Below are 12,634 nucleotides of genomic sequence, written 5' to 3'. Positions count from 1 at the left end.
TCCTTAGATGAACCTCGGGGTCAGCTAATGGACCTAACTGCCTTGTTGAACTTCTGACTCTTGTAAGCAGAACTAAATTACAACAGATTTTATTGCCTGACCAAGAGCTTGAGTTAACTTACAACTCATCTGGGGCAAGGAGCTGTCAAATGAGCTCCTGTAAAGACTCAATGAGACATCAGGAGATCTCTACATCATAGAAACTGACAATTTATGCTTTTGTTGCACAACCAACACGTGACACACATCCGCACATCTCCAGACTGTCAGAGAGGATCACACTGACTGACTTTCATATTCAAAGTAAAACATACTTTGAAATGTTGTATGGAGGTTTCATACCTACAGAACTGGAACTTTCCTTACATGCCAATTTTGAGGCCAAATGCTCAAACACAAGTTGTGCCTGTGTTTGTGTGTGTGTGTGTGTGTGTGTGTGTGTGTGTGTGTGTGTGTGTGTGTGTGTGTGTATGTGTGTGTGTGTGTGTGCGTGTGCGTGTGCCTGTGTTTGTGTGGAGGGGTGTGACCTTTGGTAACCCTCTGCCAGCAGCAATGCTACACACTGAATGAAAAGACTCTTAATACAGACTTGCATTTTGATATGCATCTCCTCTATCTGTATCTTAATTATCCTTCCTTTACACTGCTGTGTACGGATGCTATATTGTTTTGTAATCATGCAATTTGTGATTTTCTAATCATACATTTTGTTGATCGACCTTTGGTCATATTTAGAACTTTCATACTTTGTTATAGTTTGATGCTAGTACTTGTATACCTTTATTCAAATAGGATCTTCACACATATTCGTTATGTTTGTTAAGCGTGGTTAATACTGTTTTACTTAGTTAATGATCTGCGAAAGAATTATTTGGTTTTCTCATAAGGGTTTGGTATCGATCAGCAGAGGAGAGCGTCATGGTTTCAAATATTGAAGATTTGAAGGCCTGTAGTGAACTTCAGCAACACTTTAGGAAGAAATTAGATCTAGACAGTTAAAACAGTAGAAGTGATTGAAGGGAGGAATGTATTTTTCCTGCTTTGATGGTCAAGCACCACACCCCTTTGTCACAGGAGATATAACCCAGGAGATATAACCCCTCTTTTGGGGTCTATTTAGCTCTTTTTGGTCTTTGGGGCTTTTGGGGTTGGGGGGGGTGCCTGCTTGTGCTGCAGCCCGAAAATGTTGTTAGCTGCTGTTTATCTACCTTGAAAGAGAGAACTTTGGAAACAGCCCATGCTACACGTCATCTCAATGGCGATTTAGAACCAGAAGACTGCACGAGAGAGACTGAGACAAAGAGAGACTTCGAATGAGATGAAGCCTGATAAGCTGCCATCGTGATCTTATCTCAGCCACATGAGGTGTTAGAAGATGTCAGTTGTTCATGGAGAGAGAGAGATGGAGGAAACAAACTCAAGCCGAGTTTTCAACGTTCAAACCGACTGAGGCCAGCTACTGAAACCGCACGTGTAACCGAGCTGCCCATCCAGTGTCCTCACAAAGGCCACACTGTAACTTTCCAGAGTGAACTGTTTCCCCGGCATCGAGACATCTGAGGAAGGTGAAACGATCTTTCCTGTGCTTTTATGGGGTTGATGCTCTTAAATGATAGGGACACAATAGAAGTGTTAGACCTAGGTTAGGATCTCCCATTAATACAATTATGGGTTATTCTCTGATCAGGCCTCTTCTTTATCTTTTCCTTCAATGTTTTATGGGATAGGTTGCCTCTCTGCTGTTGATTGATGCTTGACATTGACTTTTCTTTAATCTTAACTTTTCATCTGCTTGATCATCTTGCACTATTTCAGTGCACCTGATCAAGTCCAGATGTCACATCTAATTCAGTTCCTCACTGGTTTTCATCCCCTCATTTTTTTATTGTTGCTTCATTTATGAGTTTGTTGTTCATTTAGTCATTTTTTATTCACTTTTGTGTCTTTGCTGTATTCACTGTTTCATCATTTATCCATACTTATTCTTAAACTCATTCATTTGTAGTCTTTTAGGAGTAGTTTTTTGCTGTGTAGTGAGTAGTTTAATAAAACCTTTCATTTATAAAGACACTTGATCTTGTGATGTGTGTGTGTGTATAATGTCAGGTCCCTGTACACCTGGAAAAAAAAATCTGTAGCAAACTTCAAATTATGAGACTAGATTAATTTATAAGGCAAAATGGGCTATCAACCTTTCTATTTTAATGGGTGGTGCTCCGAGGTTTTTAAACTCTAATTTTTAATGTAAACTTATTGTTTATCATTTTAAAGCTGATACCAATGGCCAGTTGATATAATATTGCATCCCTGAAATGCAGATCGGTTCTGGGTTTCATAAAAAGGAAAATGTACTTTCTTCAGGAGAGTTTGTTCACTTGACTGGTGGTTTAATACAAATATTAAAAAAAAATAAAAAACCTTGTCGAAAATTATAAAGAAAATTATATTATATATCGTGATAAAAAATAAATATATAAAAATTATAATAAATGAAAATATTAAAAATTTATTATTTATATATGTTATTATTATTTTAATTAAGCACTTTGTTCGGGTCATTTCCTATTTTATTTATTAATTAATTTATATATTGTTGAGGTTTATTCTCCTTCAAGTCGCTCGTTGCCTTATTTCCATGATTTTAAAACAAGTAAATCAAGGAGCTCAGCTTTACAAAGAGTTAAGAAGGTGATTTAGGTTTTGCATCATTCCCTCATATTTTTCTTGTCTCCACTCTTCTTCTCTCATGTCTCACCATATATGTGTGTCCACGTTGGTCAACACACTGCCCGCATGCTTCTGGTGATATACACCGTCCGTGATGTAAAACGGCCCCTCCAGTACAGAAACAGCCTTCAGTAGGTGCGTCCATACAGGACGACTCGTTACCCCTGGCAACCGACCAGTCGCCTGGCAACGTCTGTATGCTACCACAGTCCTCTACACACCCTGTCCGACATGCATCATACTCCATGGAGCCAGGACACTGTAATGCTGCAACAGAGAGATGAGGCTAAAGTTTAGGTTTAGGGTCAGACTGGGTGAACTGACACATATCTGCATATCAAAAACTGACTTACGGCAGAGGTGGGGTTTCCTCCAGTCGACACACACACCTATCTGTCGACAGAGGCGTGCGTAGGCAGAAATGAGCTCACACACATCTGACTCCTCACATGCCTGCTCTTCACACTTGGCGAGAAACACCTGGACAGGAATGTGCGCATGGCATGGTTCAAACACCTCTGAACGCAGGGCCTGACATCCCATCGCTGCTCCCAGCGCACACACTGCCCTCTTCTTTGGCAGACACACACTATCATCTACAGCCACAGTCCAGTCTGAGACGAAGGCTGGCTTGTCAGCAGTCAAGCTGCCGTTACGTAAAGTTAGGATGTTTAACTTCTCCTCCCCGCAGGCACCTGGAGGAAAGATTCAGAGAGAGAACAGAGCTCAGAGGAAGGAGAGAGTGATGCAGTGGAAACAAATAAAGAAAGACATGGCTTATTAAACACATTTAAATTAATGGGTCTTTCTCTCTGTTACCGCAGAGTCCAGCAGTGTGGCCTGTGGTGGAGCTTAGCAGCATGATGGTGAACTCATTGCTCTGAGGAGTGAAAGTCAGGACGTAGCCATGGTCTGACTTCAGCTGCAGCATCACTCCTCCATAACGCACCAGCTCCAGGCCAGCGTGCCGCCACGGCAAGGCAAGTTCTTCCCGATCAATCACTGCCTGCTCAAACAAACACAGTCAGTACACCCAGCCTTGAGAATTGAGACGAATCATGTCAGACAAAAAAACAAACAAACTTAAAATTATAACCCATCAGCACACTAATTCAATCTCTGAGGTGAAACATTATTTCTACAGGATTTAAATATATGAAATAAATATGATATTTTGAAAGTATTTTGATCTGTTCTCATTTTTTTAACCTCTAAACTTAACCTGTTCCAGAAAACAATTTCAAATAGTTGAAATATGTGTTAAAAACCTTCAAAATCTAAATCCTGGAGTACAGACTGATAACATAGGTATAAAGATTTACTTTTATGATCAACTTTTAGTTGGAATTTGTTTTTGTGTGAAAATGCTGGCCCTTTTAGTTTTTGTCCCAGATTTATGTCAGCTCCATCAGATTTCTACAAAAACATCATTTAATCAGACATAAAAGGGGTTAATTATATCCTAAGGACTCCAGTCTCACTTCCTGGTTTCCAAAAGGGCAGGAATGATGCTTAAGCACTGGATAGATTTCTCGTTGTTTGATTGATTAATTGATTGATTGATTCATTGATTCATTAAATAATATTGCTATCGCATTTGACTCAACCACAACATGTCAATTTCATAGGCTTTCCTAATCAAAACTAAATAAGAATGATTTATTTATGTCTTATGATGATATGATAGTCTAGTATCGGACACTCATTATGTATGCTGTTAAAAAAATAGGCTTGTGTAGTGATTAAAGGAAACATAAAGTCTTTAAGAGACTTATGAGGGCCTTTGTGTGACACGCCAAGGAAACCAATTCACTAAGATCCAAAAATAAGTAAATTTATCAATGAAAAGAAATTAACCTATTTGTTACATGCACAAACCTATAATCAAAATGATCACAGTGATCAAAGAAAAGTGATGTCAACAATTAAACGGCAAACTATTCACCCTCTCTGCTATTAACGCAACACAGGTGAAAGACAAATACTCACTAGGCACTAGATTATGAATGTCACCACCCATATCCATGTGATCCAGCTTTCCCCATAGCCCTAATCATGAAACTAATAATAATAATACCCAAAAACACTCACAAAAAACATTTCACAATACCAAAATATAAACTATCTTTTTAAATTAATTCATTGATCCTTGAGGGAGGTTGGCCCATTACAAGGTTCAAATTTCCCCAGCCTAATTGAAGAGTGAAAATCAAACACCCATAAAAATATATTTTTTTCCCAATTCTGGAAAATGAGTGAGTCAAAAAGCCTTCTCATAAAAATATAATAATCAATTTCAGGGGGAATCATTCTGACCACCCCCACACACAACTTACTGTCACATCCTCCTTCAGCAGCACTTTATGCAGTCCATGGGTCACCTCCATGGCTTTCATGCAGACCTGATTGTTATGCGCTGAGTCTTGACATGGCCCAGTGTGGAGTTTGACCTCTGACCCTTCATTGATGCCTCTGCTGACAGTGAGAAGTGTGTAGGAGCACAAACCCTCCCCATCCAGCCTGAGCGCCAAGCCGTCAAACCTCACCACATGATTGGTAGAGCTTCCCATACACATGCCTGTCAACACACACCAAGCAGGAGGAAGAGAGTGTTTGCACAGGAGACAGAAACATGTTAACAGTCAGTATAAATAGAATGGAGTGCGAATCTCCAGCACTCATTGTTAAAAGCCCAAGTAGGAAATGATGTGCACTTAATATAGAAGGGTTAAATGTGATGCTAGAGACTTCAGAAACTATTTGATCCTTTTGATGTACATACAAGGGCATTCCCAGTGGCAGCCGCACGCCTTCTCCGCTCTGACAGGTGGCATGTTGTCCCTGCAGGCTGGCGGCTCCAGTCTGTCACAGCTGACTTTATGGTTTTGTACTGTCACTGCCCCACTCGGGTGGCACAGGAGAGAGTGACAGCCGTCCTCCAGCAGCCATGACTCACCAGGCTGAAAGACATGAACAGACCAATCATAACATGTAATGCTGTAATGGCTGTAATGGCTGTAAAAGGTTGTGGTACTGCTCTATTTTGTATTCAACGTCAGCAGATATGACTCACCTTTCTCTCATTTCCATTATCATCAACACACTGTCCTGGTGGCCCGGCTAAGAATCAAAGCAAATAAGCATAATAATCAATGTGATACATTATTGTAATGTATTATTAAAAATATACTAAATAACAGATTTATTTCTTGGCAAGCGTGAACTGTATGTGTGTGTGTGTGTGTGTGTGTGTGTGTGTGTGTGTGTGTGTGTGTGTGTGTTTGTGTAAGCACCTCTACAGATTCTCTCTGTGTAACTGTGGTCCAGAGTCAGCAACATCCGTAATTGATCCATGCTGTTTAAGTGCAGAGTGTTGTCTTGGTTGCCATGGTGACCGAGCACATCAAGCTCACTCCTGTCATAGCCTGGTCCCACCCCGATGGGGAACACTGACACACCTGAAAGAAGAGACTCATCAGTGAAACTACGTCAGAGCTGTGACAGGGGAAGATGGCAGATGGAAACAAACAAACTGAAAGACATGTTAATCATGTCAATCAGTGGTGACTTCATTACCTGCGGCCAGTGCCTCGTTAGCTGCTTCTTTGACAACGTCAGTTGATTTGTCAGTCACCAGCACCACCACAGCCTTGGCTACACCGACTCTTCCCCCACCGAGTGGTGAGATGGCCATCTGCACCGCAAATCGCAGCGCAGAGCCTGCAGACAGGAGGAACAGTGAGCGTCCCAGCTAGCAATTTTTGGTTCTAAAAATGTTCTGAGAATACTACAAAGCAACCAATGCAAGTTTTCTTTTAGTTCGTAAAATGTTCTTCTTAAAGTTCAGGTAACATTCTATATAAATATATTACATGACATTTTTCTTAAAAAAAGGTCTGTAATCTCAGGCCTCAATAACATGTTCTGAATTATGCTTTGAAAATGTTCTTCCTTTGTTCTCATGTAACATTGTGGGAACATTTTAACATCATGAAACATCATGAAAGCATCTTCAGAATGTCGCAGTTATAACGTTATGTCTTAGTCAGCATTTAACCTTTTAGGAACATAATTTAAATTATAAACATCCTTAAAATGGTTATTATCGTTAAAACATTTTTGCAACTTGTAGGTAACGTTAGCCAAACGTTGTGGGAATGTTTATGTGCTGGCTGGGGTGTCTGTTTTGACGTATGCATACATTAATTTAGGTCTTCACTACCTAGTGCTGAGCCAGTGGCGTGCATGCTCGGGATGCTCTCCACAAGGTCCAGGAGGTCAGATTTGCTCTGGTCATTCTTCCAGGTGATCTCTGATGTGCTGGTTTCTCCATACTGAACCACACTCACCTGAGTGCCATTAAGCCCTGTGAACATGAACATGAGTTCTATTACAATAGAAATGCAGGGGAGACGGATCTACAGTCTGGTTACTTGAATAAGCATTAGTACTATATACTGTATATACTTTACCTGCAAGAAAGCCATTTGTATATCAATTATTTAGCTCTTGCTACCTTAAATTCATGAAGAAAACTCAGTGTTTCTAGCATGCCTTCATGGTGAACGGAGAATCTAAAAAGACAATCAATCTTTATGAACTGCTGTGATAAGGGACCACATCTAACAACAGTAAAACTACATCAAAACATCCACCTACAAACTCTTACACAACTTGTACAATATAATTCAAGTCTAATACAAGAACTTCAAACGCATGCGTGTGCCCAGGCGTGCTATTCGTGTCATGTTTGTACGGAACTTTTTTTAAATCGCAATGTTTTACTGAGAAAAATAAGCATGTGTTTGAGAAGTAGTGAACATACAACTTGATAAATGAGACTTGGATTATATGCACATGTTGAGTGAGAGTTTATAAACTGATGTTTTGATTTTGATGTAGTTTCGCTGTTTTTTAACTACTTAAATTCATCAGGATTGTTCTCTTTTTTGGATTCTTCCCTCACCATGAAGGTATGCAAGAAATACATGATTTTCTTTAGGACTTTAAGGTACCATCGCAGTGACTACTTGATATACAAAGTATTCCTTTAATGTTAAAATTTCATAAAAATCCTTGAAATGTTTTCAAGTGCACTCACACTTGAAATAAATGACTAGAAAACACTGGTTGACCACACAACACTGTGTAATTATCCAAATTGCTGTTGAACCACTTATGACCTGACTGATGATATAATAGTCTAGTGCAAAAAATCATAGCTTCACAGAGTATTTTTCCCAGAAAGACAGAAAAACTGCTAGAACTAATGACAATACTACACATCAGTGAAATGCAGAATACATTAAAATGTAATAGGACATTCAGAGGCTTTGTCACACCTACCTATGTCAGCATTATTGATGAAAGCTTTGACAAATGTCTTCATATCGCCGAAGTGTTCTCCAGCCTTCAGCAGGAACAGCACATCCACAGGCTTCTTACATGGCACTGTGCAAATATATGCATAAAAATGAGTACAAGTTGAGGACTTCTTGTGGACTAAATGATTGAATTGAGTGTGTCTTCTGTACCTGAGGTTGGCAGGGTTGCGAATGTTGGGGGAACAGGGGGTGGCAGCGTAGGAAAGCGGGGCCTGAGTGATGTGTGTGTGATGTTGACTACTCGGTGTACCAGGGTGGTCAGACGGTTGTAGTCCTCCACCATCAGTGGGCGCTGAGGGAAGCTGAATGGGAGCAAGTCAACCTCATGTACTTTTGGTCCAACACCGATGGGGTACACCTGTGTGTGGGTGCTCGTAGATGGTGGGCGTGTCACTGTGTCAGTAGGTGGGTTTTCTGTCACGAGGAAGACCAGCTGAGGAGGGGTGGGGCCATGTGTAGGTTGGACCGTAGCTATTTCTTGAAGGGTTGTAGTTACAGCTGCGCCTGTGTTTGTCTTACTTCCACCCCTCCAACGGATCTCCCTCAGTCGCTGCAGCAGCAGGGTCCTCTGCCGCCTCAGCTCCCACCGATGGATCTCCATAGTGACTGTTACTGAGTACTGGATCACAGTGATACGAATGAACTCCTCCTCCTCTGTCAACTGAGAGATTACTTCCTCCAGAAAGAGGAGTGACTTGTTAAAGTTGGCCTTACCGACCGCATCAGAGCCTTCCAGGATGAATGTCACATCTTTGACTGGAAAGAGGGGAGATGGCAATGTGGTGATGGGAGACAGGCCAGTGGGAGAGGTGGATGTGGGAGTGTTGGCGAGGTGTTGTGTGGGGTTGGGCTCCAAACGAGGAGCCAGAGTTGTGGTGGTCGTGCTTTGCCTGGGAGTGGACTTTGGTGTTGGAGGTTTCGCCACCTCGGGCTCCAACCCCAAGGTGCAGAGGTAATCTGTCAGCTCTAGCAGACGCTCAGGGAGCTCACCTGTGCTGCTGAGAACATAGGCCCTGTTTTCTGGGTTGGCCTTTGTGATATCGTTGATCTGTCCCATGTTTACCCCGGGACCCAGCGCCACGGTCAGGGTGGTGATGGCTTTCTTGCGGAGCATCTTGACGATGCCACGGACGGGGCGAGGGTTAGCACTACCAGTAAGGATGATGGCAACGCGGCCGGCGTGGTCACGCTTGTTCTTGTCATAGATGTTGATAACCAGATATTTAACAGCCTCATCCAAGAAGGCTGCGTTTCCTCCTGTGTAATGCAGCTCACGCACGGTCTTCTTAAACAGCCACTTCTGAACCTGCAGGCATAAAATTAGAAGATCAAACAACCACACGTAGACGTTTATGATGACATTCAGTCTCTGGGAGTAAAGAAGCTTATTTCTAAGCTAAATTTGACCAGTGAAGTATAATTCCACAAAATGCCTCACACAGCAGCCACCACCATCATACCCGTGCCAAAGAAATCATCCCCATCCTGCTTCAACGACTACCGTCCTGTAGCACTGACACCCATCATCATGAAGTGCTTCGAACGACTAGTCATGTCACACATCAAATCCACCCTCCCCCCCACCCTGGACCCCTTCCAGTTTGCATACAGAGCCAGACGATCCACGGAGGATGCAATTTGCTCTGCCCTCCACCCAGCTCTCACTCACCTGGACAAGAAAGACTCATATGTGCGAATGCTGTTCATAGACTTCAGCTCAGCTTTCAACACCATAATACCACAACAACTCATCGGCAAACTGGACAAACTAGGCCTCAGCACCTCCCTCTGCAACTGGCTGCTGGACTTCCTCAGCCAGAGGCCACAAGCAGTGCGTGTTGGCAACAACACCTCTAGCAGCATCACCCTGAGCACAGGGACCCCACAAGGCTGCGTGCTCAGTCCTCTGCTCTTCACCCTGCTGACACACGACTGCACACCAACCCACAGCTCCAACCACCTCGTGAAGTTTGCGGACGACACAACACTGGTGGGGCTCGTCACCAAGGGCGACGAGACTCACTACAGGAAAGAGGTTGAGCTCCTGACCATGTGGTGCAAGAACAACAACCTCCTGCTAAACGTCAGCAAGACTAAGGAGATTGTTGTCAACTTCCAGAGAGGCCACACCCAACACCTGCCACTGACCATCGACGGAGCTGCATTGGAGAGGGTGAGCAGCACCAAATTCCTGGGGGTGCACATCAGTGAAGATCTCTCCTGGACTACCAACACCGCATCACTGGCCAAGAAAGCCCAGCAGCGCCTCTATTTCCTGCGCAAACTCAAGCGGGCAAGTGCTCCACCACCCATCTTGACTACATTCTACAGAGGAACCATTGAGAGCATCATTTCCAGCTGCATCACAGTGTGGGGTGGGAGCTGCACCGACTACAACAGGAAAGCACTGCAGCGCATTGTGAATACAGCTGGGAAGATCATTGGGGCACCACTCCCCTCTCTGCAAGACATCTACACCACCCGCCTCACCCGAAAGGCCACCACAATTGTGAGCGACGCAAGCCACCCCGCACACAATCTGTTCAGCCTCCTGCCCTCTGGAAGGAGGTACAGGAGCCTCCGCTCCCGCACTACCAGACTCACCAACAGTTTCATCCACCAGGCTGTAAGACTGCTGAACTCTCTCCCCTCTCTCCCCTCCTGAGGAGTTAAGTTATTAATTCTACCTCTCATTTGTGCAATAATAACCCCCACAGCTGCTACAATGTTTTTGTTTACACAGTTTATATACTGGTTATTCTTTTTTTGCACTACACTGTTTACACTGTTTATTTACTGATTATTCTGTTTTTGCACTATTTATTCTGCTGTTTACATTCTGTTTATCTGTTTTCTCTCTACTGCACTCATTACTATTTTTGCTCTTGTTTTTTGTTTTTGTTGTTCTTTTGTTTTGTTATATAGACTATATTTTTAATTCTTTAATTCGATTTTTAACTCTGTTGTGCCTGTGCACTTTACTGTTTGCCCTGTCCTGTCTGATATCTGTCAACGCATGGGATAGTGAGAAACGTAATTTCGATTCCTTTGTATGTCAAGTACATGTGAAGAAATTGACAAATAAATCTGACTTTGACTTTGACTTTGATATTTGTGCAAGACCACAGACTTTGCTGTGCCATACATCTCCAGCATATGTTTACGTACCTGCAGGTCATAGGTTTTGACTCCAGAGTGGTACAGCAGCACTGTGGCTCGAGTGTGAGCTGAGCCCATGCGAAATCGCTCAATCACTCCCAGTATAAACTCTTTGGTTGCCTGAAATTCGTCTTCACTTAGGGCTTCGGAACCATCCAATAGGAATGCCAAATCCATTGCGCGGTCACACGTGCCCTCAGGCATCAAGGTGGTGAAGGGCAGGGTTGTTGAAATGGAGTAGGCTGGTGTTGGTGTGGGAGTGGTGAATATGGCAGAGGAGGCACAAGCTTCACAGCTCAGTGTGTTGTTGTTACAGTGACTTTAGAAAAAAAAAAGCAATTGAAAATATGTAAAGAATCAAATTACAAAGCATTAATGTGCAATGGGCAACAAAATGAGCCCACTTACCATATCTTGCAGTGAACACGGTCATCGTGGTTCACGATGACCTTGTTGCCGTGAGAGATTCTCTGACCCTCATGGATACACACCTGACACTGAGAGGGATCCACACAACGCATGGCAACCTCATCCAGAAGTTGGCCTAAAGAAAAAAGTTAATTGTTTGCATATTTGTACACTAAAACATCCAATTATATCTACATTCTGTTAGGATTTTACATGTTTAAATATTTTGCATATGTGTGCATTATTGGCACCTGGGGGGCAGTAAGCATGGCAACCTTCAACACATGCCAGCGAACAGTGGAGGTGATCTGGGTGCTGGCAGGTGATTGGACAGGCAGAGCCGCAAGTATTATACCTCCACTGGCATAACTCCTCCCCTACACCCGGGCTCTTGGGGTTCAGCTCCTCACAGCTTACAGCTATGAAGACAAAAGTTATAATAAATTAATTAATTAAGTTATATTTAATGCAGACAAGAAATGCATACAATAAAAAGGTAGAGCTATTACAACTATATATAATCTTAATAATATTATAAATAAATTATAAATTATATAAATTATATATAATTATATATATATTAAAAAATTGTGTATATGTATGTATATACTCCTACTTTTCATACATCACACATTGACATATAACCATGCATACATTTAAAATGCCATTGAAACAACAAAATAACCAACACATTATTTTACAACAGAAGAACCCTTAAAGCTCTTTTGTTTTATCCAGTTCTGGATTGAACAGATAGAAGATAAATATGATCTGTGACCCAAATAACAAAGTATTCAGACATGCAGAAAAACAAGGAACGAGTAGATTTTTTTTTAACAAAACATCTTATATCAGAGTATAAATCCCTAACTGAGTGAAAAACAAGAAGACCTGATGCTGGAATTAAAACCCCAAAAGAAATTCCAGGTTATTTTGCATTCAGTGTTCTAAAAAAA

At 42.1% G+C, this 12,634-nt stretch overlaps 1 protein-coding gene across 1 annotated transcript in view; it reads right to left on the bottom strand.

The window, feature by feature from the left end:
* Nucleotides 1-12,634, bottom strand: part of vwf (von Willebrand factor) — a 38,775-nt gene that overhangs the window by 10,384 nt on the left and 15,757 nt on the right. Inside the window, exons 26-39 of the mRNA XM_042495659.1 lie at nucleotides 11,930-12,097; nucleotides 11,679-11,814; nucleotides 11,280-11,589; nucleotides 8,262-9,417; nucleotides 8,074-8,178; nucleotides 6,950-7,093; nucleotides 6,304-6,447; nucleotides 6,021-6,185; nucleotides 5,801-5,847; nucleotides 5,510-5,687; nucleotides 5,064-5,305; nucleotides 3,547-3,733; nucleotides 3,081-3,422; nucleotides 2,756-2,994 (exon numbers count right to left, since the gene is read on the bottom strand). Of these exons, the coding sequence (XP_042351593.1) occupies nucleotides 2,756-2,994; nucleotides 3,081-3,422; nucleotides 3,547-3,733; nucleotides 5,064-5,305; nucleotides 5,510-5,687; nucleotides 5,801-5,847; nucleotides 6,021-6,185; nucleotides 6,304-6,447; nucleotides 6,950-7,093; nucleotides 8,074-8,178; nucleotides 8,262-9,417; nucleotides 11,280-11,589; nucleotides 11,679-11,814; nucleotides 11,930-12,097 (3,563 nt within the window). The remainder of the gene's footprint in view (nucleotides 1-2,755; nucleotides 2,995-3,080; nucleotides 3,423-3,546; nucleotides 3,734-5,063; nucleotides 5,306-5,509; nucleotides 5,688-5,800; nucleotides 5,848-6,020; nucleotides 6,186-6,303; nucleotides 6,448-6,949; nucleotides 7,094-8,073; nucleotides 8,179-8,261; nucleotides 9,418-11,279; nucleotides 11,590-11,678; nucleotides 11,815-11,929; nucleotides 12,098-12,634) is intronic.

This window comes from Plectropomus leopardus, chromosome 11 (genome assembly GCF_008729295.1).
Source record: "Plectropomus leopardus isolate mb chromosome 11, YSFRI_Pleo_2.0, whole genome shotgun sequence".
NCBI lineage: Eukaryota > Metazoa > Chordata > Actinopteri > Perciformes > Serranidae > Plectropomus > Plectropomus leopardus.
Note: the sequence above shows the minus strand (reverse complement) of the source record. Positions and strands in the feature narration are given on the sequence as shown.